Genomic DNA, 26903 nt, shown 5'->3' with positions numbered 1-26903 from the left:
TATCTTTGCAGATGCTATTTGTTTATATATTCTTCTATATCTTGGATAAGTTTATTTCCAATTTTCTTAACATTCTATTTATGCATAACAAATGCATTGATTCAGATGCCAAACAATTTATAATCATAGACTTTTGTAAATGTTTATTTCAAAGACAAAAAAGAAAGATCCCTAATCAGTAAAATATTGAAAAGAAAAATATAGTTTCAAAATTTTGTAATCATTAAAATGCGAAAAAAAATGTGAAGAAAATAAATTGGACCAGGATGACCATTCTGCGTGTCTTATTTTCAATTGGTTGTGGGTATACGAAATAGTGACGTTTTCCATACTTTAGGAGGCCTGCTTTGAATGGTTCTATCATAGGAAGGCGTGTTACACACCATTATGTAGATACATACATTTTAATTTACGGCATAATAAGTTTTAGTGGGGTTGTCTGGCTCCCAAACAATAATCTATAGTAGTTCAGCATAAATGGACGTCACATTAGACTCCGAGACATATGGATGAACCACCATTATTAAAAATATCCATACATAAAAGGAAGGAAGAGAACATGTACACTGAGCTAGATTTTAAAAACGTGATATTTCACTAGGGAACATGTCTGCAGAAGACACCATTGTCACCCTTTCCATACAGTACATTCTGACCCCGATTTTACTAGTCTTTACCATTACTGATAAGTGCAGGAAGCAACTGGAACAATTTGAATATGACTTCATGACAATGCCATGGATGACACATTCTTGTATGCTTGTATGATTCAAAATATTTGTATTTGTTACTGTTTGAAGGGTATCACATGTTGAGCATAATCTGCTTACCGTTCAGAAACAACTGAGATCACCCACAGAATTTGATGAGGTTCGTGGTACTCAGTCTTTAGCTTTCTATATTGTGTTTGGTGTACTATTGTTTGTCTGTTTGTCATTTCTTTCTTAGCCTTGGCGTTGTGAATTTATATTCGACTTACTAGTATGAATATCAATCATATATCTTTTGCCTCTCTTTTACTTTATGTAACTCTTCGTACATATGTTCTAACTGATGATATATATTCTGTTGTTTTTGAATAACATATTACACTTGAATGCCTCAGACAATGTGTATTATCATAGATTTTTGAAGGAAGTGATATGAACGTACAGAGGTTGTGCAGTAGTGTTATTTTATAAGGTCAGATTTATGGTTTATTTGATCTGCGAACCAATGAACATGTTAGTAAAATATAAATTTGTATTCAAATGTGTACATTGAGAAGAAATATGGGTGTATATTAGAAGGATGGGTGTTTTATGAGAAGGAATATGGGTGTACATCAGAATTGTTCATAGAATATCAATACTAAAAACTAATATATCTACACTAAAAATGAGTAATTACTAATTTGCAGCAACTAATACAAAATGTTTAATCAAACTGAACTATAAATCGTTTTAAAACTCCAATTTATCTTGATTGTATTCTAATGTTCTTTTAAACTAACTTTCTTATAGCAACCATGTACTGACTTAAAAGCCTCTGGTTATTGGGACACTTTAAAAAGGGAAATTAATTCGTATATCATGCTACCATTGATGAAATATACAAGTATTTTTTTTTTTGCAACGCTTTTTTGAATTGTTAAATTTCTATCCGATTAATAAGAACTATTTCTAGTCATATTTATTTTGTAACGTCTAAATCTATTTAACAAGCACATCAATTATGAAATGCTCATCTGCAGTGCCATCACTTGCAATATTTCTTAGTTACTGTAGCTAATTTGGAAATACAGAGACAAAACATTTTCCTGTGCATGATCTACGAACGACAAATGCAAAGTGAAATATAAAACTTATACTAGAATTTCCATACTAAAAGGGTTTGAAGTACATTGTTTGAAAAGATGTTTTGTGTATATCTAATTATAACTAGTACCTTGAATATCTATATATGGTATATAATCAGTCGTGAAATGAAACTATTGGTATAAGAGTACTAAACTGATGAGCTATAAATAGTCTATAAAAAGGAAGTACAGAAGTGCATTAAAGAAACTTACGGATACCTGCAGGACCTTGTCTGCTCCATGACGAACACATGATATTCCCTCGCCCTCAACAGTTATTGTAAAACTCTGTAGATTGATGTTTAGGATGGTGGTATTGATTCTTGCCCAAAAGACTGGAGGAGTATTCCCCTGGACAGGAAGATTCATGCATGTACTAGAGGAGTTGTCAAAAACGTTTATCATGTCGTTTATCAATAGCTCGCTGTCGTCTCCGAATATATCAATATAGTCTTTGACTGGTGTCATAAAAAATAAGATACAGAATTTTAAAGTTTTTTCATATGCAAGACTTGACAACAGTAACATAATATTTTTACAGGGTCATTCATTGTTTTGAGCATGTGACAGTCGCCTTTATTTGCGGACCGACAAACGGAAATGAATTAATATAGAAGATAGAAAATTAACAAGTGTAGACAAAAAATTGTATTATTCGATAGTCTTCATCTTGGCCTGTCCTGACACCATGAAAAATCGATTGTACCAGTGAAATCTGAAATTAGTTAACAAAGGTACCAGGATTTTAATTTAGTACGCCATCTACACAAGACTCATCAGTGACGCTCATATCAAAATATTTATAAAGCCAAACAAGTAAAAAATTGAAGAGCATTGCACACTGAAAACAAGAGTAATCGAATACGAATTTATTCAGTATTGCATAAAGCTTCTGAATTTGTGTTGAAAATGTAAAAAAACTTCCTGCGGCATTTTATTTCAGTATAACAATGCATAATGTAGATTAAAAGCTATAATGATTAAAAGGGGAATTATTCAAGACTTTTATCCTCTATTGCATACATTCGTGTTTCCCTATGAATTTTAAATGCCTTCCTTGTATATCTAATCTCTGGATGCAAATCATGTGATCCTTTGACGTATCATATAGCAATCTGTCGGCCAAAAATTGCAAAAATCTTGCCATTGTCGATGTTGAATTGAAATAATTTCCATAGCATTCTAGGTAAAAATCACTTATTTCCGGCTAGTAATGCTTATCAAATCAGGAATAATTATTTCTGTGAACACTAAAACGGAAAGTCTATGGGTGTCACAAACTAATACAGTATTTTTAGCTGCCAAAACACAATGAAAAGGTTAAAAAACAAACCATTGTAGGCAGTTCAGATGCAATTCTGAATTTTACTTAAGGTGAAGTAATCTTTTCATCCAATTATGAAATGCTGCCTGATATCATATATTGTACCTAATTTTGAAAGATCAACATTTAATAAAATAAAACTGTGATCTTGAGGAATCTTATGTCCAAGCTTCAACACTAGCTGTAACTTTTCTCAAGATATAATCAAATGCCAATAGTTATAAAATATATAGTGTCCTCTAAATATCTAATCGAATATGTAGTGTCCTTCAAATATCTAGTTAAACTCATAGAAACGAAAATGTCTTAATTGTGAATTATTTCGACTTTTACAAGCTGTTCAGATCAAAATTTCAGTTTCAGAACAAAATTAATTTACTAGCAAACACCAATATCTCAGTTACAATACAAATAAGCAGAATGAAGCACGAACAACTATCCAGCATATTATGGTCCAACCCCCGCATGTTTTACAACCATTTCCAAATTTCATTGCATTGCTTGCGGTAGACTATTCCAGATTGCAAATGAGATGTTCCCGTTCTTTCTCTCTATGTATTCGACATCAACGTTGTTGTGATATTACTTTTTTCAGAGTTCCCAAAACAACTATCAATCAGACGTTCTTATTATCATATAGAAACCATCGATACATATCACGTTGTAATGACATATAATGTATATCTTAAGGGCATACGATACAGTTACAGGGAAGGTAATGACGTTGCTAACGTAATTTGTTATTTTCGCGACGTCAAACTGTGAGATATCGGGAAAAAGATGCATTTTTGACTAATTTTTATCATTCAAACTGATTTAATTTGAAAACGAGTTCATGGACCCCCATTTTTCAAAACGGCATTTTGTTTCATTTTACAGGGAAATTATGTGACCCAAATTTTATAAAACTGTAAATAGAGGATTTTTTTTTAAATTAGATAAACATGCAGTAAAAAATTACGTTTTTTCCTCAATTCATGAACAATTGATAAATATGAGTTATTTATGAATAAAAATTTGCATTTTTTTGTATGATATTTATAAAATACCGAAATTATCGATTATTTAACAAAAAACAAATTGTGTTTATCTTTTATAACAAAAAAAGTTATGTCTTTCTTACGAAAAAGAAATTACGGTCACAAATCTGAATTTTGAGCAAATATACAAAATGTCGACCTCATTTTACTCAAAAAGTAGCACATGAAGGTATATTTTTTATTACATATTTGATTTAATCAGGTAAAAAATAGCCTATATGCAAATTTTCATGAACTTGTAAATACAGGATCAAAACTGTATCGTATGCCCTTAATCTGTTACAGTTATGTTGTCGAGTAGATGTCATAGTTATGTAGCAGGATCATACGTAAACTATTAATAATCATTAATAAAATCAAATTCTGTTGAAAAAGGAGTGTCCGTAGAAAAAACCCAGAATATAGATGACATGTTTTATTGTAAAAGAAACCCTATTAAGAATCTATTGATTTATATAAACTATTTTTCTTTGCTATTATTTGTAGCCTAAGGGAGCAACCACTTGTTTTGTCTAAGTCATCAAAGCGCAAACATTTTTTATTTTTTTCAGCGCTATTAATCAAAGTTTTTAGTATTTTTAAACCCTTTACGGTATTGGAAAAATCTGGATTCAGAATATGGTTTTTCATTCGCTAGAAATTGGGGATAAAAAAATAAAAAAAATAAACAGACCCCAACTTTGAAGTTGAATGGTCTTTCTTGTAACAGTTAACTCACGTGAGACATAGGTAAAGTCGTAATCAACACCACACATGGAATTACAGTTTTCTGTCATTAGACCTGCCTTTTTGGCAATCAGTGGACTTGTCAATTGATATATGGAATGAGTTCCATTATCCGATGGTGCACCAACCTAAAAATAGGGCGAAACGATATATTACTTAATATTTTAAAAAGGGTACTGTACGTTTATATTTTTATGTGTCATGCACCATTATTATTTAGATGTAGTTATTAAGTCTTGTTTTACTTATTCTGTATTATTACCAATATATGTGATGTATCATTGTTCTGGATTTGACTATGCATTCAGTAATTGCCAATGTACATGAGGCTAACAACCAATCTCCAATAGTAAATACTTAAAAATACTTTAAAATTCTCAATTTTATTTAAAAGCAGTTATCTATTGCAATAGAAAAGTACCTCTTTGGCTCAGTGTGTACATCGTGTCTCATCGTACAGCGGATATAGGTACTAACCAAGCGGGCATGATCGATTTTGAACTGACACGGTAACGAAAATCTTTGTATCGAAATTGAAAGTGAATGTTGACATTCACAACTATTTGCGCATTTACAAGTTAAATGTTTTTATTAGAATATAAAAGTTGTCTTATAAATAGGAAAAATTCGATGCGAAAAATTATTTTGGAGCAGGAATTTCAGATGTTGAGAAATATACACTGAATGTTGATAAAACAAAACAAAGCTTTTCGTTACCGTGTCAGTTCAAAATCGATCATGCCCGCTTGGTTAGTACCTATATCCGCTGTACGATCAAAATCGATCACACCCGCTTGGTAAGTACCTATATTCGCTGTACTGGTGATACACGGTGGTGTAATAGCGTTGACTACGATCACTAAGAACCCGGATTCGAGTCCAAGCAGATACAATGTAATTTTGATGAAAAAAACATGCTCTCTGGTTACACCTTGATAAGAAAGCTCTTCCTATTAGTAAAATTCAAAAGCGGAATCTAAATGATTACATTTTGGTTGAAAGTAAATTTCGTCTTCACATGCTTTAACGTGAGTTTACTTATATAGAGAAGAAGATGAGATAGGATTGCCAAAGAGAAAACTACCAAAGTTCAAATGAGGTGGATGCAAGTAATTGTGTCAATAATATGCAATGGCTTTGATCATTTCACTTCCTCAAAACAAAGACACGATACACGAATATTTCAAACTATGTAGTGCACTTTCTGGGTTCAGAGTTTGTCATTTTGTTATCTACCGTTGCTGGTTTTTTCCGAGCACCACGGATTTCTAATCCCCCACTAAGAAGGTGTAGATAATATCAGCAATAAAAACAGTTAATATTTCTTCGAGAAAAATCGGCTATTCTACTTACTTCAACTGGAAGTGTATCGAAGCTAGTACCATCAAAACTTCTTGTCATAGAGTAGTTTCCTGGAAATGTGGAGTTGTCGTTGATATTGTTAAGAATGTTCACATGCGTGATGATAGCTGGACCTTCAAAGTCGTACTGTATGAAAATAGAATAGATTAGAATATTTTTCTTTCCCAAATTACAGGCCCCATGAAGGTCATGAAATCAGATACAATTGATTTACATAATTGGTAACAACAAAAATAATAGTCACATGTAAATATATATTGAGTATATTAGCATTGGTCAAAAGCAGAGCCAAACACCACAAATATTTTGAGGATTAAAGAAAAAAAAATACATTATACGGGTCTCATGTGCATTCATGCTCAAATAATTTTATATGATATTTAAAGTTAAGTTTTGATTTTAAGAGTTTGTGTGTGGTGCAAACTTAATTAAACATTGTTATAAACTCATTTGCCAAAGTTAAAACAAAGTTAAACAAAAAATATGATCTATATTAAGAATTAAGAACTATTTTCACCCAATTCTCAATTTAAAAACGAATTCAAAATATAGCAGCATATTACATGTTATTAAGAATATTAACATACTATAGGCTGTCCAGAAAGCGGATACTGAGCTACCCATATTTGCGTGGATGTGTATTTAGAACCAATTCCGAACCAATAGTCCTCTGATCTTGTTAGATTTATTCCCTCATTAAATTTTGACTTGATTCGAAGTACCAATTTATCTTCTTCCTCATCATCAAAAAGGGGCATATTACATGCAGGCTTCATGTCCATTGCAACGTACTCATAAGTACCATCACTAAGGCTGAAATTAAAACTCGAACTAAACACAAATATCATAAGTTCACTCACACATGATAAGTTTATATTTAATCTATGTTCTCGAATTTACTTTAATATCAGGTTTTAAATTGAATGTGCATAGCGCTGGTGTCTGCTTTATTCATGTACAATGCCGCAAGTTTCCCAAGAGAACAAAGTTACGAAAAGAAGAATCTCAGTCAGGAATATACTGAAGGGAGCAACTATTTAACTTCAAGTTCTTTAATTTTTCGATGGTATCAATATCAAAATTTAACACTTTTTTTTAAGGAATGAGAAAAATCTGGATACAGATTTTTTCTGTTGTCATCTGCTTGACGACAATATATTTTTCATCAAATTAGGGGTCAGAATTTCATTTTTTGGTAATAACCCTCCCCCTTAAAGCTAAATAGTCGATCCCTAGCATAAAATTATACTGTCAGCTTATCAAAAGTTAATCTATCCTATTCATGTGACTGATAGTTTATTTAAATTTAGTATTAACCTCTTAGTTCCAATATGGGTTCTAACTATTTATTAACATTGTATATGGTATGATAGTTTACCTTTAATTTCAATTTTACAATCACTGTAATCAAAAAGAACTATGAAATCAGTTATTAAAATAAACGATTTAATTTTAATTAAACACGCAATTTCTACAATATTCTTAAGCTAAGAGCACTAGAAACATACGTTGTTTTATTGGCATTATCAACAAGCTGGACAGGATTGAAGCATACCAAGTTCTTTCCCATTTTTACTACTTCAATTCCACAGACAACAAACGTTCCGTCAGTAACATTAGAAGGAATAGGAAACTCAATTTGTAGACTTTCCGGATTCGAGCCTCTTTGTGTGGTGATTGTCAAAAGTAGGTCAAAAGTTGAACCTTCTGTGATGACCTGGTTGTCGCCACAATCGCTCGTCAATTCAAAAGTGTGGTTACAGTTGGTCTGAAAATAACACAAAGATAAAAATACTACCATTTGATAAATAAAGTGCAAGATATATATTTTTAGTTTGTTTTCATTTCAAAAAAGACAAATTAGGAACCAACCATTTCATTAATGTAAGGTGTAACAAAGGCGTTTAAATAAATCTTACAGAATAAATGCCTTACTTTAATAAATGCTTTCCTTATGAATTTTAGAACAGCCATTAGCACAAGCTGCAGTCTAGAAGAATAAAGTATATCCAAACAATATAAAAGCTCGCACACTTTCCAGATTGAAAATGATAAATGGTTCGTTATAGAAGATACCAAGCGGACTAAGATTTCAAATTTCTCGAATATCATTCATGTCTACATTAACAAATTAATTATTTAATTTAATTACAAAAGATAGATTTGATATTACTTACGTCATATGTAACAGTTCCGCTCATAGTGAAAGTAAGAGTTTGTGTATGTGTCCCAGGCACTGGATCGTGCATAGTCATTACGACGTCGTATTGCTGGCCGTCTACTGCGTAGCCAACACTGCCCACCATAGCGACATTGATATGTATCTTGTCGGCGTCCGTGTTTACTGCTGAATTATTAGTACCATGATTAGCGGCTGTAATGTTAATATATGCAATGTCCACAATTCCATCTGCTACAGATGCTTCGTATGTCGTTGTGACAGACGCACATTCAATGTTTGCCCCAGAACTCTCAACATAAGCCTGTGATATCATAATACCGGATATTCCTCCTCCATTTTTAGACGACTGCACTTTATAAATAACTGAAGCAAGTCCTCTCTTTTCAAAGGTTATGACAGCAGTAGCAAGAAACCCCTCTCCAACCTCCTTTGATAGGCCGTTAACAGCCGTAAAGCTGTCTAGAGGGAAATCAATCTGTAGATAGGTATACAATATAACATTAGTTTTAAAGAGAGAAAAGTAGAGAGGTATAAAATATAACTTTAGTTTTAAAGAGAAAACAGTAGAGAGGTATAAAATATGACATTAGTTTTAAAGAGAGAAAAGTAAAGAGGTATACAATATATCATTATTTTTAAAGATAGAAAAAAACAATGCTGTGCTGTTACAGAATTTTCCTAAGTGAAGGGATGAATTGAGCGCAGAAAAACACGTTTAACCTCGACCCATTCTGTTTTTTCATGTTCCAAATCTGGATGCATTTATTATAAATTTAAAAGATTTCAATAATTGATGTCTGCCATATTTGTTGGGGTTTTTTTTTCGTTTTATTTTTTGTTATGTCAGCAATCAGGGCGGCTTTAGTTTAAGCTGAATTTACTGTATAGTTTTTTCTCATTGTTGAAGGTCATACGGTGATCTATAATTGCTTACAGTCACATCATTTCTTGGATAGTTGTCTTATTGGCAATTATACAATATCTCCTTATCTTTATATAAGATCTTAAACTGTAAATTGTGTTGTGTAACATATTTATTATTCGTTTCTTTCTGTACATTAATTAGGCCCTTAGTTTTCCAATTGAGTTGTTTAACCTTTGTAATTGCAGGGCCTTGTTTAGCTGACTTTTCGGTTTGAGCTTTGTTAATTGTTAAAGGCCGAACGATAACCTATAGTTGTTAATATCTGTCATTTGGTCTCTTGTGGAGAGTTGTCTCCCTGACGATCATACCACATCTTCTTTTTTTATATCAGCAAAAGTTCTGTTTCATGTAAAATCAAGTATTAATGACTGAGAGGTCTATAGAAGTTTATGAACATTTAAAAGAACACTCTCATGTACATAGAATAGAGAATGGAAACGTATAACCTATTAAGTTAATTCTAATTATGTGCACACACATTAACGTATGATTCATTGGTTAACATTGAGAATGAAAATGGAGAATGTGTCAAAGAGACAACAACCCGACCAAAAAAAAAAAAAAAAAAAGAAAAAACAACAGCAGAAGGTCATCAACAGTTTGTTGACTCCTAAGCTTAACTTAAAAGTTATAACATGTATTGTATCTGTAATACAAACCGGGTCTGCTGCAGCAGCAGTGACGTTCATTGTTGCTACCCAGACCTCCGATCCGTCTATCTCTACTCCAACGCCAAATGGGTATTCATCTGACAGGATAGCAGTTGATTTCATGTGTACCATGGCTTCAAATTTTATTTTATCTATTACACCAGCTGCCGCAGGTAATCGTGATCCTAAACGATTCATAAAATAAAAACTTTAAAAATCAAAGATGCGTTTTGTTCTGCTTCAACGTTGAAATGTCTGAACTGTACATTTTCTGATTTTGATTGTGTGTATATATGTTGTGATCAAATGATTATGTTGTACATAATGTTTGAAATATTATTTGTAAACAAATAAAGATGTGTTTTGTTCTGCATCAACGCTGTGCATTTTCTGATTTTGATTTTGTGTATATATGTTGTGTACAAATTGTAATGTTGTACAGAGTTTTTTGAACCGCTAAGCACAAAAAGATGATACAAGCACATAGTCTAATGTTTCGCATAAGTTCTGTCATATTTTCATGACTACATCATAGTCTAATATTGAGCATTGATACAAAAACAAAACAAATTTTTATAAAATTATAAGAACACGAAATCACTCCTTTTTATGGATATGATGTTGGAAAGGAGAAACATAAAAATAGAAATTAAAACCATTCAGGTGTCCTTATTTCCAGTTTAAGGACAAGGATAATAGAACGTAATGTTTGGTTGAGGTATATAAATTCAAATTAAAGATATTAGGCTGATAGATTTTAGAAGATACACTTTTATCATCTGGTGTAAAAAGTTATTTGTCAAAAGACTTATAACTTATACAAAAACCCTATGCAAATTATAATTTGAACAAACTTGCATCTTGTACTCAACATATATAACAAATTAATCATACGAAAGATTCTTGCAAAATGATTTCTCTATCTTGTTATATATAACGAATGAAACATCCGAAAGATTCTTGCAAAATGATTTCTCTATTTTGTAATTTTATATTTGTACATTTATTTTCCATCATTGGGAGATCCAGAGATCATGATTTACGTGACCAGAGTTGTCACAATTTATTTATATTAAACCGATCAGTACACATTCTCATCCCACATTGCTTTTTATTTTATTTACGTATTGTTAAGACAATCTTTATGTTCGTAAATAGTATAGCGAAGAAGAACGTGAATTACATACATGTATGCCCATTAGTTTCCATAATTGGCGACAACGAACCCGAGCTTTTGGTAAAATTTAATTTCATTCCCCTATAGAATGCAACATTCATGACTTCTAGTAGTTTTCTTGAAAAAACAAATGATAAGTTTGATATAAATCGAAATTACATGGTTAAACAAATGACTGCTTTCAACTCTTGAATATCAAAATTATGCAAACGGCAGGTTTTTTTTCTTTCTTTATTGTCTCTATATTTTCATGATTAATTAATATCTAACAGCAAAAATATGAAAATTGTCAATATCGAATCGTATCTTTAAAATAAAAAATGTTTAAAACTTTTCTTCTGAGAAATCAAATAGGTTTCGATCCAATGAAATTAAAATGCTCCGCACCTTTTTTAAACTTGGTTATAGTAGAATTGTCTAGAAATTACTCATCAATGGTATGATGCTTACAATTTAAAATAAAAGATGCGCGTTTTGTCCGCTAAAGACTCGCAAAGGCATTCGATACAAATTTAGTTGGATTGCCACAGAGATTACGAATTCGAGCAGCATTGCAAACTTATATTTCCTTATGTTATGCCGGACTGTGATTGTACAAATCTGTGGTAACAATGGTTTTTATAAAAATAATCATAAAATGTAATGGTTAGTTTTAATATTCAAGTATCTGTATGGCTTAAACAAGCAAGAACAACAATGGATACGTTTTACTTGTTCACTTATCTATTCATCAGAGCTACCTTTGAAATCGAAACTATTCTGTAGTTGTGTAACTATATACTTGTCATTTAGTCTTTGATTCATACAGATGTCTCGACATTCTAAACGGCATTCATCTTCTTATTTTGTTTATATACGTCCGGTATGTGAATGCTATTACATGTACGTTTGCGGACATAACCATCACATTTGCACGCAAAAAATATTACGTTTGAGCGCATCTTTTGACTACATTAAATGATTTGCGAGCATTCATTTATATTTAAACCTAGGTATTAAAATATATGGAGATTATACGTATTGAGCTATGATTTTCGGGCTGGTCAAGTCTGTTCTATTGTACAGAAGCACTTAGTACCTTAAAAATATATACAAATAAGTATACTCGTTTTACCTATGTAACGAAGGGATAAAAACTACGGTTATCTCCAATTTCAATTTCTTAATAATTATTTTACAAAACTACATATTATAGGTTTACCCCTGTTCGGTATATTTCCAAGTTGTACTCTAAGTCTTCGTGCTCCACCTGGATCTGTTGCGCAGTCTGCTCCATACGCCTGAAGTAATGGATAGTTCAAGAATGTCTCGGCGCTAGTAGTGTCATAGAATTCGTAATTGGTTGTTCCGCCGCTTGCAATACATTTCAATGACACAACACGGAGATGATCGTTCGTAGTTGACAGTGATATAGCTTCGACAGCTATGAATGAGTTTGGGTATGGTACCCAGGCTTCAAATGCAACTGGGGTTAAAGACATCATCTTTATTTCTGTCACATTTTCCATGGAAAAAGCTGGTGTCTTCCCATTGGCCTGAAAAGGAAAGGTTTCTAAGCTTTTGAATTTTTAAATACTAAGGCTTTTCTACCTTAGGAATATATTACCTTAGCTTTATTTGTCAAAACGTTTATGAAGTTTTATCGTAATGCTGTTAAACTTCGTAATTTATTTTGCCTTTTTAACTTTTTGGGATTCGGGCGTCACTGGCGTCTGGCGTAAATATAAAATTTAATCCTGGTATCTATGATGAGTTCATTTTCAATACATAGTTAATTTCTTTAATATTCTTGATGTCTGGTTCAGCAGATTCAAAGTCAGTTGAATGTATATGTTCAACTGTATTAAAATCAAATTTAAGAGTATAAAATAAAGTGTATTTTATCATTTATGAAGACACAGTGAAGATAACATTTATTCTCAAACTTTGATCAAATAAATTATTTCGATAAAATAGTCATTCACTGCAGCAGTAACTCTCAATGACAGAAAAAAATCATCATTTTTCAAGCAAATAGTCATATACAGGTAGCAACACAATTCGTTCTACGCATACATATTAACGTAGATTAATTATAAATATTTTTCAGTTGACAACGAAGTATTTCAACAAACCTGTGTTGCAGTTCTGATGTAGTGGGCAATCTGTCCTACCCAGATACTATTACTGTTGTCATATTCAACACCTGCACTGACCCAGTGTGTCTCGTTGTCTGTCAGTCCGGTTGTGGACACAACGAACGATTCAAATGTGATAAGATAAGCATAGTCGGCCTCATCTCCAACGTTGTTACTGACAGTAACGTCTCCTAAATCAATCACAGCACGAGTCGACAGTTGTACATTTTTCTAAGAAAAAAAAAAGCATGATTAATTTTAGCGTCTTAAAGAAATTCTGTTTTACAGTGAGAATATTAAATACACTCCCAAGGACAGATTTTTTTTTCAAATTATACTTAAACAAACAAAGTATTCATCTTTCTTTTTAAAATGAGAGATGTATGTTGCATGGGATTTATTTTATTTTATATGATATCGATATTATTAAAGGAACAAATGTTCAATACTTTTATAGGAGATACGTCATCGGTTTTGGAACATGGACCCCCACTTTATTTGTTTTATTTTTTGTTGAATAAGATTTTTGTAAATTTTCTGGCTTATAAGTTTGTTTTTTTTTTCTATTAAAGGATGTGTACATTTGTATGATTTTTAATCTTAAAGTTCAATTATAAGTATATGTTTTGGAGTTTAGAATACCGTCAATTTTCACTGAATTAGTACACCTTTTTGTTTAGGGGTCAGCAGAAGTACGCCTCGGTCGGATGCGAGAGTTTTTCGATGTGTTGAAGACCAATTGGTGGCCTTTTGTTGATTTCGGTTCTTTGGTCGGGTAACTGTCTCTTTGATACATTCCTCATTTACATTCTCGTTTTTATGCCCCACCTACGATAGTAGAGGGGCAATATGTTTTCTGGTCTGTGGCTCCGTTCGTTCGTTCGTCTTTCCGTCCGTTCGTCCGTTCGTCCGTTCGTTTGTTCGTTCGTTCGTCCGCAGGTTAAAGTTTTTGGTCAAGGTAGTTTTTGATGAAGCTGAAGTCCAATCAACTAGAAATTTGGTACACCTGTTGCTTATGATATAATCTTTCTAATTTTAAAGCCAAATTAGACTTTTGACCCCAATATCACGGTCAACTGAACATAGAAAATGAAAATGGGAGTTTCACGTTAAAGTTTTTGGTCAAGGTAGTTTTTGATGAAGCTGAAGTCCAATCAACTTGAAACTTAGTACATTTGCTGCTTATGATATGATCTTTCTAATTTTAAATCCAAATTAGACTTTTGACCCAATTTCACGGTCCATGGAACATGGAAAATGATAGTGCCAGTGGGGCATCCGTGTACTTTGGACACATTCTTGTTTTAATATAGATTAGACCGTTATATTTCCCGTTTGAACGGTTTTACACTAGTCATTTGTGGGACCCTTTATAGCTTGCTGTTCGGTGTGAGCCAATGCTCCGTGTTGAAGACCGTACGTACGTTGACCTATACCGGTTTACTTTTACAAATTTTGACTTGGACGCATGGAGAGTTGTCTAATTGGCATTCTAATATGACGTGCTTCTTTCGCTTTGTAAACAACACTGTGTGAAAAATCTCGATATATCTATACTTAGCGCAGACTCAAGAGATATACAGAAAATGGATGTTACAATATACCTCCCACGTAAATCCACATGTATTTTAATCTACTTTACAAAACGCTTTGCCAATTTTATTGTATTAAAAATTGTAAAAAAACAAAAGAACTTTTATTCATATTCGAATGCATACTAAAAAGAATTAATATATTGCAACAAGTTTTGTATATTTCCTAAATATATTAACACAACTGTATTTTGTGCAATGTCAATTTCATCATGGAAAACTTTCTCTACAATCAGGGGTTCATTAATAAGGGATGAAAATAAGCTTGATATTTATGTTACGATTATAAAAGCTATCAATATACTAATTTAAGTTGCAGTTTGAAAACAATATTTAGTCAATGTCAAACAAATATAAACTTTTTTGTAACCATCGAAGTTCGTATAATATTATATTAAAACGGAATTCTGAGGTAGGTTTTGTTTCGTTTTCTATTGCATTTGATTTCAGCGAGTCAACATGGCAACTCCTTCGTTACGAAATGTCAATTTTGGATTTGACGGTAGCTTAAGAGAAAACATGTAAATTAAAAATCGGAAATAATGGGTTTCAGAATTAAACATATTTTTTCTAGCGGTTATTAACGAAACAATCAATGCAATCTAAAGATTAATGAGAATATTTGAGCATTATCTAACAAGGAGTAAAAAAGAACAGCTACACACACGGCACACCCAACCTCACTTCAGTATTTGAATGAACTTATTTGTCCTATTAGAATCGAAATAAATTCATGGAAGCCATAGATTTGTTGTAAATTTACACATGGCCTGGGCCGTGATATTCGTTAATTTTATCCCTCGCTAACGCTCAGGATAAAATTCGAATATCACGGCCCAGGCCATGTGTAAATTCCCAACAAATCTATGGCTTCCATGAATTATTTCTTAAATCATATCACATCTTCTTTATATCTTAAACGTTCTGACACTCTATTCGTATGTGGAAAATAAGAATAGAGGAACAGCACGTAAAATTTATGTTGAATAATATATGTATGGATAAAATACGGATAAAATAAATAAGGGAAAATAAGTTGAAAAAAGGAGAAAAGAAATAAGGGTCTATTGTGCTTGTTTTCGAGATACTAGTACATGGTGTCATAGCCATTGAAAATTTGGCTGGAAATAATTATATCTAGATTTTTCATGAATATAAAATAGGCATCTTTTTCCTTTCGAAAACGATAAAAAAATTTAACAAAGATTGTATAAGATATTCAAAGATGACATTTCAAACTACATGTATATGTACTAAAATTATGGAAAGATAAGTAGGGTTAATTCGGCAAAATTTTTAATGGCACTACATGGATAAAACCAGAGGATTTCGGATATCTCAAAAATATACGCAAAAACAAGAGGAGCAACCAAGATACTGTACTGTACGATAGTTTTGATCCCCATATTGAAATTTTGCTAACAATCTGCATATCGGCTATTTTTTGCCTGATTAAATCAAATATACATGTAATAAAAAATATACCTTCATCTGCTACTTTTTGAGAAAATTGAGGTCCGCATTTTATATATTTGCTCAAAATTCGGATTTGTGAACGTATTTTCCTTTCGACATAAATACATAACTTTTTTGTTTTGAAAGATAAACACAAGCTGTTTTTTTGTTAAATTATTTGTAAATTCCGTTTTATATAAATGTCCTTTAAATTTGTGCAATTTTTTTTCTTCAAATAACTCATATTTTATCAAATGTTCACGAATGTAGTAACAAAAAACGTGTTTTCTTTGCTGCATATTGATCAAATTAAAAAAAAAACTGCAGTGGCAGCACTATATACGTTTTCAGATTCAGATTCAATATTTTATTAGAGTCTCACCACTTACAATACATATAATACAATCATCATAATATATACATTCAATAAAACAGAAAATTGGCACAAGTAATCTTCTTACGTAATCAAACCAAATGGCATTTTGAAACAAAGGGGTCCATGAATTTGTCTTCAAGTTAGATAAGTTTGAAAGATTAAAATCAGCAACGCCTTTAACTCCCCCTGTAACTCTATCGTATGCCCTACAGAAGGACAACCGGAAGCGCCGGAGAAAGGATTTCGGTGCTCTGTGATACGGTGCATTTTTTTTTTTGAATTGATCAATTTACAGCAAAAAAATACGTTTTTTCCCTACATTCATGATCATTTGATAAATTTTAGTTATTTGTAAAAATAAGATGAACAAATTTATGCACAATTTATATAACACATAAATTACAAATAATTTATCAAACAAACAGCTCGTGTTTTTCTTTTTAAACAAAAAAGTTATGTATTTCTATCGAAAGGAAAAACACGTCCACAAATCCGTATTTTGAGGAAATATCTGAAATTTGAACCTCAATTTACTCAAAAAGTAACACTTGAAGGTATATTTTATTACATATTTGATTTAATCAGGTAAAAAATAGCCTACATGCCTCATAAAAATTTAAATATGGGATCAAAACTGTATCGTATGCTCTTAAGGTGGTACCCAACACCTTAACTAAAATTAATTTGTTTATTTTTCTTTAAATTTGGACAAAATATTTACTTTATCCTTTGACAAAATTATGAAATTTACAAAACAAAACCAAAAAATATCCACCCCACTTTAAAAAGAAGAAAAGGCTACAAATCAAACTTATAGAAGTTATCTAATGCTGAGTTCACACGTAATTCGAATTTGAGTCGCATTAACTAATTCGAATTAGTTTAATTCGCATTCAAAATGTTTTACGTCCTAACGTCAATTCTAATTCGAATAACAATGCGCGTCAAATTCGCTTTACTGTCCAAACGACATTAACTTTTGATTCGTATCAACAAAAACGTATTTCAAATTCGAATTGGGTAATTCGAATTAGCCAATTCAAATCAGTTCGAATTAAAAAAAAGAATGTGTGAACGCAGTTAACGAATTCGAGTATTTCAGTAGTTTAATCCACTCCAGTGATTCAGTTTCAAATGAAAATCTTGTTCGATCAAAAACCGAAACGACAAATGTTCGATTTTTACGGAAGAGAATTTGGAAAATATTATTAAAACTTACTCCTAATGTTTCATCAGTAATGTGCCGGACTATTGCACTGGAACCAGTCTTCGTGACATATGTTGTAGAGGCATCAGTAACTATTATTTCGCCTAACGCCATAATTGTCACATTTGTAGACGGCAAAAGCTCTATACTAACGGCGCTCGTCGTTCCTACCGGAAATGCTACTTTGACCTCCATTTTAGTCATACCACCAATGTATACTTCAACCTCATCAAATCCAGTTTTAAGATTGACATCAAGTGTAAGTTCTGCCGGAGCGGCGCAATCAACTGAAATACCAAAAAAAAATAACATGAAACGAAATAAGCAGCAAGCTTCTTACGTAAAATTTGACATCTTTTATCCAAAAAGTAATAACTAGCTGATGTCTGTGAAAACATAATTATCCTCATTGCGACATTGTTATTTTTTTTTTTAGATTTGGATTTTTAGTATAACAACGTACTTAACATGATAACTAAGCGATAAAGAACCAAAAAGTCGTGCCCATCCACAAATAAAAGAACAACTCATGAGTTTTGCTTGCATAACGTCCAGTGCCATATACTTTGGAGTCAGGTTTTTTGTATTCATACTTCAAAAGCAACAAATCAAAATGTTGGATTTCATGTTTCGAGATTGATTTTTGTGTTTCAAGCACTGAGCAAAGTTTTATGACTTTAACCCCAGGGCGAAGTTATGTAACGGAGATATGCAAATAAACTCACAATATTCCTTGCATCGTATAGGCTCTCTTTTAGCAAGAAGACATACAACCTTACTCTGTCACATTTGTTTCCCAAATGGGGTCGATCATTCATTGCTATTATTGCTCCTTAATCCCGCATTGTTTAGCAGACGAGAAGCCACAACTACCGCGGGAACTACATCCCACATTCGATTCAAGAACCCTACCGTGATACAATGGGGCGGTTAATATTTAGGGGTAAATGCCTATATTCGATGGCAACCATAATATACAATATAACATGTAGGGGTAAAGTTGTTTTTTTCATTTTGAACTAGATATATTATTCCTTTCAACAAAAATAAATAAAACAATGTATGCTAGTATAGCTTTCAAAACGTACATCTTATTTTATTTGTAAACAGTTTTGCGATTATTGATCAAACATGTTACATAAAAATCACACGCACTAATGGAAATTGAAATAAGCATTCATGTTCAAATGCTTTCATTTAAACACTAAATTTTTAATGGAGCAAGCCGATCAGATAAAACCTGTGAACAATTCAACACAACAATGTACATCGATTTGAGTGCTTTGTATCGTGAATATTGAATGATTGTGTTTTTGCGTCGCTGAACAAATATTTGTATATTTCCATTAATGTTTACTCTCAGGTATTGAAAAAACAAAAAGGTAACTTGCTAATCAATTAAGGCTTTAAGATACTCAAAGCTCTGCACCTTGTTGTATGTAGATACAACTGGTTTTGTTTATTCATAACATGCTCATACCCTTCCAAATGGTTGTGCTTACAGAATATAGAAAATAATTGATGACACGATCGACTTTATATTTTTATACTGTTAATGTATTTCGTTGTTAATCCTTTTGGGTTTTTCAGTTTCTGTTTACTTAAACTAGCTATTCAATTTTAGAATGTTTGCATGCGATGGTACAATGAGTTATCAGATTTGATGAGAGTCGTCGACCTTTGCACTTACACACTGCAGTCATACGTAAACGTAAATAATGTTAATGCCATGCACTGTTTTTGCTTCTGGAAACGATTTTAATGCCCCACCTACAATAGTAGAGGGGCTTTATGTTTTCTAATCTGTGCGTCCGTTTGTCCGTCTGTTCCGCTTAAGGTTTTTGGTCAATGTAGTTTAGAAAATGATGGTGCGAGTGAGGTATCTGTGTACTGGGGACACATTCTTGTTCATAAGTAAAACTAGTTTAAAACAATTTATTATTAGTTGATTGTATAAGGTCATTTTTTTTATAGATTTGTTAAAAGATTTTTTTTATTACATTGTCTAACTTTGAAGAAAAAAAAATATAAAGAATTTAGAAAATATTCAAAAGGATGACCATTTATGTAGTAAGAATGATCCTTGTCCAATTCTGAAATTTTAAACATGGATCTACTGAAGAATTTATAAATAAAATTACTAATTTAAAAATATTGATAAAGATATAAGAATAGGGAATCAGGGAAGGGATAAAATTGGAAAAAAAGTTTACCAAAAGACAATGTTGAGAAATAATTTTAATTTTCCAACGATGGAGGCACGCTTCGGACGCATGAAAAGTAGAAGGTGTTGCTTTCATTTACTATGAGCAGAACAGTGATTTGGAGTTTATACACATCGGTTCACTTGCAAATTTTCTTAAATATTAATATTTATAGCAATTTTGAAAGTTACATGTTTATTGAAATGCTTATGAAGACAGGAAAGTTTGCAGACAATATGAATTTCTAGGTTTTTGTTGTCTATTACCAACCTAAAAAATGCAGATATCGAAATGAAGAAGTTACCCTTTTCCCTTGAATCAATTTTCTCCCAAATACCTTTTAATGATGTTCTCAATATTAAAAGTGGATGCATGATTTCTTTATTCATGATTCAGACTAACTAAAATTATACAGCAACAAAAGCCAACAAAACGTGTCATGCATGCGCAACATCGCATGCTGCATCATTAATAGTCGCTCATCAAAGCTTGACAGAAACCGTTCATCTAGTTCCAATAATATTCAAATAAATACTTAATTCACCCGTTAATGATGAGAATACAGAAAATATTTAGTATAACCGACGTCCCGCTATACTGCGTATGTCTCACATTGAAACGTTAATATAAGGTGTGTAGCCTGCACAGAAAAATAGCACCAGCATTAGAGAAACAAGTGAGCAATACAAAGAAAACATTCAAGTGAAACTGCGAGCTACTGCTCACTGATGATAGCCCCGCCGCAAGTGGATAATATTAATAGTGTAAAAAGATGCAAGTGTTCGATAAACAGGAAGTTGTCAATTGATCAATCTGAAAACACATCACACGGTATAGCTGACTTAGATAAACCCTGAAACCAAATTTCAGAAACCTTGTATTGTAGTTCCTGAGAAAAATGCGACGAAAAATTGTCATGGGACAGAAGGACTGACTGACGGAAGGACAGACAGAGGTAAAACAGTATACCCCCCCCTTTTTTTTTAAAGCGGGGGTATAATTAGTGATAGTCTACCACATGGGATTTATAATTCAAACTCTATAGAGTCGACAAAATGTGTTGTTAGAGTCTCACGTGAACGCACTGGGATTGCTTCTCGGAACAACTCTAATAACAGATGGGTAAGGCCATGACCAAGCAACAACAATTATGATTGGTTTGACGTCATTCACGGGTTGCTCGAGTTCAACCCTGGCTCATAGAGAGTTGGACTCCGATATGAGGCGTTTACTTGAGAGGTTCTAGCCCGAGGAAGTAATGTTAATTCGAGAACTTCAAGTGAACTCGGCAACATTGATTTCGTTTAATTTGAAACACCTTGAATATCATGAAAACTAGCTACACTGTCTTCATCACCTTCTGTAAAGGTTAATTTGTCCAATAATCGGTAATTGTGACCAATCTGAGAGATTATACTGTTTATATGCTTCCAGTTTTTCATTATTTTTCGTTTTTTTTTAAATAAATGTTCGGTCTCTTTGTTCAAAAGTAAGGTTCATCAAATAGTTCTTATTGCCAATAACCTATTATATCGCTCATGCATGATGTTATATATCCGTAATTACAAATACTTCAGTACACTGTGAGAGAAATGACGTCTTGACAGACTGTCACCAATCACAACACGACACCGCATCCAGCTTATCATATTTTAAAATCAATTTTACGCTATTATAATATGCACAGACAGAAGAAAAATCAATTATTGAGGTGTTTTATGTGTATTGTCTTTTTGCATTTTAACTTGCTCTTGATTTTTCATGATAGGAAATTAAAAGACTAGTGGGAACTGTTATTTTACTTCAATTTAAATTTCTTAATGTTCATATGATTCAAAAAGACACGTAGAAATTCTAATATATGATTATAAGCCAAAATATAAAGTTACAAAAGCGCATTTATTCGTTTATACTTTTACAGTGCCCTAAGATGATACCTGAAATAAAATTCTGTTCGAATCCTGAATGGGTGATATAGGTGTGGAATGATTTTTAATTGATATATTATGAAAGTTGAAAAATAAAATAAAAATGTCCTAAAAATCTGAGACAACTAAAAGTAAATACTCGAAATAATAATAATAAAAAAATTACATCAATGAAACTGCCTCAATTAATTTATAAAATATCAGTTTCATTTATGAAATAACTTAATATTTTGATTCAATCTGGTTCGTTTCAAATTTCCAAATTAATAATAATAAAAAAACCACCCAACATAAATGCCGTATTTTTTACTAACTAGGCTCTTGTTTCTTAAAAAAATACCCATAATATGACACTAAAACACATCTCCCTCACCAAAGGTGCTTCATGAACGTTCTAACCAGCAAAATGAAAAGAGGAAGGGGCTTCTTCGCCCATTTCCTATATCTATATATATATAAGGTATAAACATATTTTTCAGAAACAAATACCTATAAATTGTAGCACCACAATGACGATTGAATATTATTGACAAAAAGTAACCCAAAACACCTTTCATTTCTAAAATTATCTGTACCCCACCTACACTTTTCATTTTAATCATTTTATCTATACCCGCCTATAATAATTCTTAGAAAAAAGTACCGGTGAAATATAACACTAGAATGACGATGGAATATTTACTGACAAAAAGTAACCAAAAAACACCTTTCAATTCTAAAATTATCTGTACCCCGCCTTTAACAAAAGAAAGATTTGTTGAGATTGATATACGGTTTGTTTGGTTCTCAGCAGTTTTCCAAATAAAACATTACTAGTGTATATGGATTTCAATGAAACTTTAACATCAATAAAAACCTGACTTCGTAAGATGTTGCATCTCGGCTGAAAATTTTAAAATATTACGTAGAACATAACAGAAACGCAGAGTGGAAATTCGAAGATCTAGCAGGGAATTTCGTTATTTGCAGAAATTCTGTCTTGATTAAAATCACTTTCAAACATTTTAGACTGGATATAGTTGTGTTACTCTCAGAAAACAACGCGTTGAATTGAACCTTTTGAACAGACGTGGCTGGTTGCAAAGCTAACTCAGCGACTTCCTTACATATAGTCTAGCTTCCAAAAAAAAGTACCGGGCAACTAAATGTATTACCTTTGTGGGTGAGTGCGGTGCATATACCTATCCCCGTGTAAAACAAAAACCAACAGGGATTCATATTTTGTTCCAATGTCACATGAAAACAGCAAAATAAATCCCTAAATATAAAAGATCCCGATCATTCAGAACTTTCTGATAGCGATTTGTTTTAAATTTCATAAAATTGAATTATGAGTGACTTTCATGTTATTTGAATATCTAGTACTATGGAACAAACCATTAACTACTGTCATATCATTTACCTTGCGAAATCATGGCGAAAAATAACAAAAGGGTTTTTATAAGCATAAGTCGAAACAAACTGTATACAAAACACAAGATGGAAAACTAAAGACTGAGCAACACGAAACCCATACAAACTGGGATGATCTCAGGTGCCTCTGAAGGATAATGTAGATTCCGCTCCACACATGGTACCTCTCGTGTCATTCATGTCAGAACAAACCCAGTGATTAATTTGGTAGGACACAGTCGACAAAAAAGGATTGGATTGTGGTAACGGCAGTTGGAAAATACCTGTGGTCATCTATGAAACAAATTCGATAACGTTCCGCCCGATCGTGACAGCGTCCGATTTTTATTCGATGGGGTGATTTTTTTAACTTCACTGCTTTGAACTTTTCTTTGGTTCACATGTCGTTGTCAATATATTGGAATTTAAAGCTAGGAATATGACAGTTGTCCACTCGTTTGATGTGTTTGAGCTTTTGATTTTGACAATTGATTGGGGACTTTCCGTTTTTGAAATTTCCTCAAAGTTCAGTTTTTTAGTTATTTTACTTTTCCTTGTAATCAGTTACTATCAGGGAGGTCATTACAGGAAATGCAATCTCTGGAGTGTAGTATAAACTTGATAATATACTCTTCATATACTGGTGAATGATGGAAATTTTGCGACATAGAAAGTTTTACAATTTGGAAGCTGAAGTCGTAAAGTTTTGTTCTAATCCAACACTCGTTTTCAACTAGATGTAAATAAAGATGGGAAGCAGACTTAACTGTCTGTTGTGTAAAACTATGAAAATAAATGTTTTTTTCTTGTCGATCTCACGTAAAAATTTCCTGCGTTTCTATCTGTACTCCATAGTAATATTGTTGCTTCTCTATGCTTGACTACCGGTAAGGTAAATTTGGTCATCCCTATAGTACTCCAATCTTTCCAGTAAAACCAAATATGTTGGTTAGAGAATCTGATTTTTTGGGGGGATGCATTAATACACAGCCACGTCAAATCGAAACGGGTTTTTGTAGGCGGAGTACCAGCCTCCCTTCTCATTAAATACACTTTCGACAATTATTGAGGGGTATACAGATAACCTGTTGAATTCATATTTATGCTCCCATCCAAAATACAATTATGATCCTAGGAGAGATTGAATTTTCACCTTTTATTCTGATCTATGTACTTCTACTTGGTAGATTTACCTTTTATGTTTAATATAAATTTATTCTAATATCCAATATACATGAGCTATTTGCCACTGGACGTTATCAATGACAATCAATCATTCAATTTTGAATTTTGCTACTTTTTTTTTAATCACTGCTTATGAAATCATTTTGCCGTTCATCGACCCTAACCCCATCTTTATAATGAATTAAACATGAACCCTTTCGATTAAAATCTAAATATCTTTTCAAGCCATGCATTTGTAATCAAAATTCTATAAGAGCAAGATTCCATTTTAAAAAGCATGACTCTGGGCTTTGTTTTATCATTGAATTGGTATATTGATCCCCCTATATTTGTTGCCTTTTAACAGCAGACTTGAAATAATTTTAAAACTTTAACACTCCTGACAAAAGGTGGATAATCAATAAGCAATGACCGTGATCAATTATTTCTAATAGAGAATTACAATGGTCAGCATAGAAACAATAATTTTAATAATTAATAATTTACTCACCAAGATATGTCCATGAAACTATCATCAGTAGACAAAGCGGGGTATACAGACCCGCCATTTTCTTCATCGCTCACAACTATGTCGCACCGAGGTTGCTGATCCTGGATGAAACTGTCAGCTAACCTGTACAGGTATATCGCGTTGTTTAGCAACCGAAACACAGATAGTCAAAGACATATGACATTACATATTGAAATTTTCAAACATGAATAATACATGAAATAAATGAAAAGATGGAATTTAAAATCAATAGTGCTGAGGTGTGAAACAATTCTTTAAGGATGTTATTGATTTCTACATTCTATTTTGATGTGTTTTGAAGAATTAATATTTTAATCTGTTCGGTTAGCTGTAGCGCTTTAAAAGAGAATATTAGAATCCATTTTTCCGTTTCTGTTTGTTTAATTAGAAAATATTGATTCGGCTATAGCTAATAGTTAAATTTTCATTAAATATATAGAATGCTACTGATATAAAAAGTCCTCGATAAAGTTACTTTCTATTTGGCAGTGCGAGTGTGTGTATGTCTTTGTTTCTCAATAGACTGTCAGCATCGGGATGTATACACACATATCTTACTAACGACTTCTTTAACTAGGAATAGTTTAGATGGGCTTACACCATAAATATGTACTACAAGTATTTATAGTATCGGACACTTTTCGCTGGACTTTAACCTTTAGTATTGCGCAGCATGACCAAGGATCTTTTTTGACTACAAGCAAGTGCACAATAATCTTATTTGATTCATATTGACAAAGACAACGAACTGAAATATACATAAAATGTAACTTACAATGCTTATAGTAACGAAAATTCTAAATTTCTAAGATTTAGCCTATATGGGGTATCCATACCTCCTCTTACATGGTTTGTTGGAAATTGTAAGATACTTTGGTTACAATCAGATTGTTTGATTGACTGTACTTTAACTCCTGTGAAATATACATATTATGCATAATTTAGGAAAAAAGTAAATATTATGCATTATCAAATTGATAATGGAAATGGGGAATTCGTCAAAGATACAACCCGCCCATATAGAACAGACAACAGCAGAAGGTCACCAATAGGTGTTTAATGCAGCGATAAACTCCCGCACCGGGGGCATCCTTCAGCTGGCCCCTTAACAAATATATATACTAGTTCAGTGATAATGAACGTCATAGTAAGTAAAGTCCGAATTGTACACAAAAACTAAAATTAACAAGAATGTGTTCAAAGTACACGAATGCCCCACTCGCACTACCATTTTCCATGTTCAATGGACCATGAAATTGGATAAAAAATATAATTAGGTATTAAAATTAGAAAGATAATATTATAAGGAACATATGTACTAAGTTTCAAGTTGATTGGAAATCAACTTCATCAAAAACTACCTTGACCAAAAACTTTAACCTGAAACATGCACTTTCATTTTCTAGGTTCAGTGGACCGTGAAATTGGGGTCAAAAGTCTTATTTGGTTTAATAAAGGGCTGCGCTTTAGCGCATGATACGCCCGTTTCTCTTTTAACTTGTCTTTTATGCTTTAAATGAATTTATATGATCAACTAGAAATAGTGTGAGCCCTGTCAAATACCCCCCCCTAAATAATAAATAAAATTGCACAAAAAAATTGGCACTATTAAGGTCAATAGATATAAATAATTTATCAAAGTTGCATAAAATTTTGTGAAAGTGTTAGTTATTGTCCCAAAATTGGAAAATCCCCCCTTTTTTAAGCATAAAA

At 32.3% G+C, this 26903-nt stretch overlaps 1 protein-coding gene across 2 annotated transcripts in view; it reads right to left on the bottom strand.

Annotated features, from left to right (window-relative positions):
• LOC134724490 (uncharacterized) overlaps positions 1-25345 on the bottom strand; it is a 29127-nt gene extending 3782 nt beyond the window's left edge. The window contains exons 1-11 of one of the 2 annotated variants that reach the window (XM_063587547.1): positions 25170-25345; positions 17983-18257; positions 13338-13571; positions 12425-12758; positions 10056-10231; positions 8467-8946; positions 7798-8057; positions 6877-7102; positions 6281-6415; positions 4920-5055; positions 2057-2295 (exon numbers count right to left, since the gene is read on the bottom strand). In XM_063587547.1, coding sequence (XP_063443617.1) covers positions 2057-2295; positions 4920-5055; positions 6281-6415; positions 6877-7102; positions 7798-8057; positions 8467-8946; positions 10056-10231; positions 12425-12758; positions 13338-13571; positions 17983-18257; positions 25170-25236 — 2562 coding nt within the window. In that variant the 5' untranslated portion in view covers positions 25237-25345. Of the gene's footprint in view, positions 1-2050; positions 2296-4919; positions 5056-6280; positions 6416-6876; positions 7103-7797; positions 8058-8466; positions 8947-10055; positions 10232-12424; positions 12759-13337; positions 13572-17982; positions 18258-25169 lie in introns of both variants that reach the window. The other variant, XM_063587541.1, reaches the window with a different exon arrangement.
• Positions 25346-26903: the final 1558 nt, after the last annotated feature.

This window comes from Mytilus trossulus, chromosome 1, assembly GCF_036588685.1.
Source record: "Mytilus trossulus isolate FHL-02 chromosome 1, PNRI_Mtr1.1.1.hap1, whole genome shotgun sequence".
In the NCBI taxonomy this organism is placed as follows: Eukaryota; Metazoa; Mollusca; class Bivalvia; order Mytilida; family Mytilidae; genus Mytilus; species Mytilus trossulus.
The sequence above is the reverse complement of the archived record's forward strand: the minus strand, read 5'-3'. Positions and strand labels throughout refer to the sequence as shown.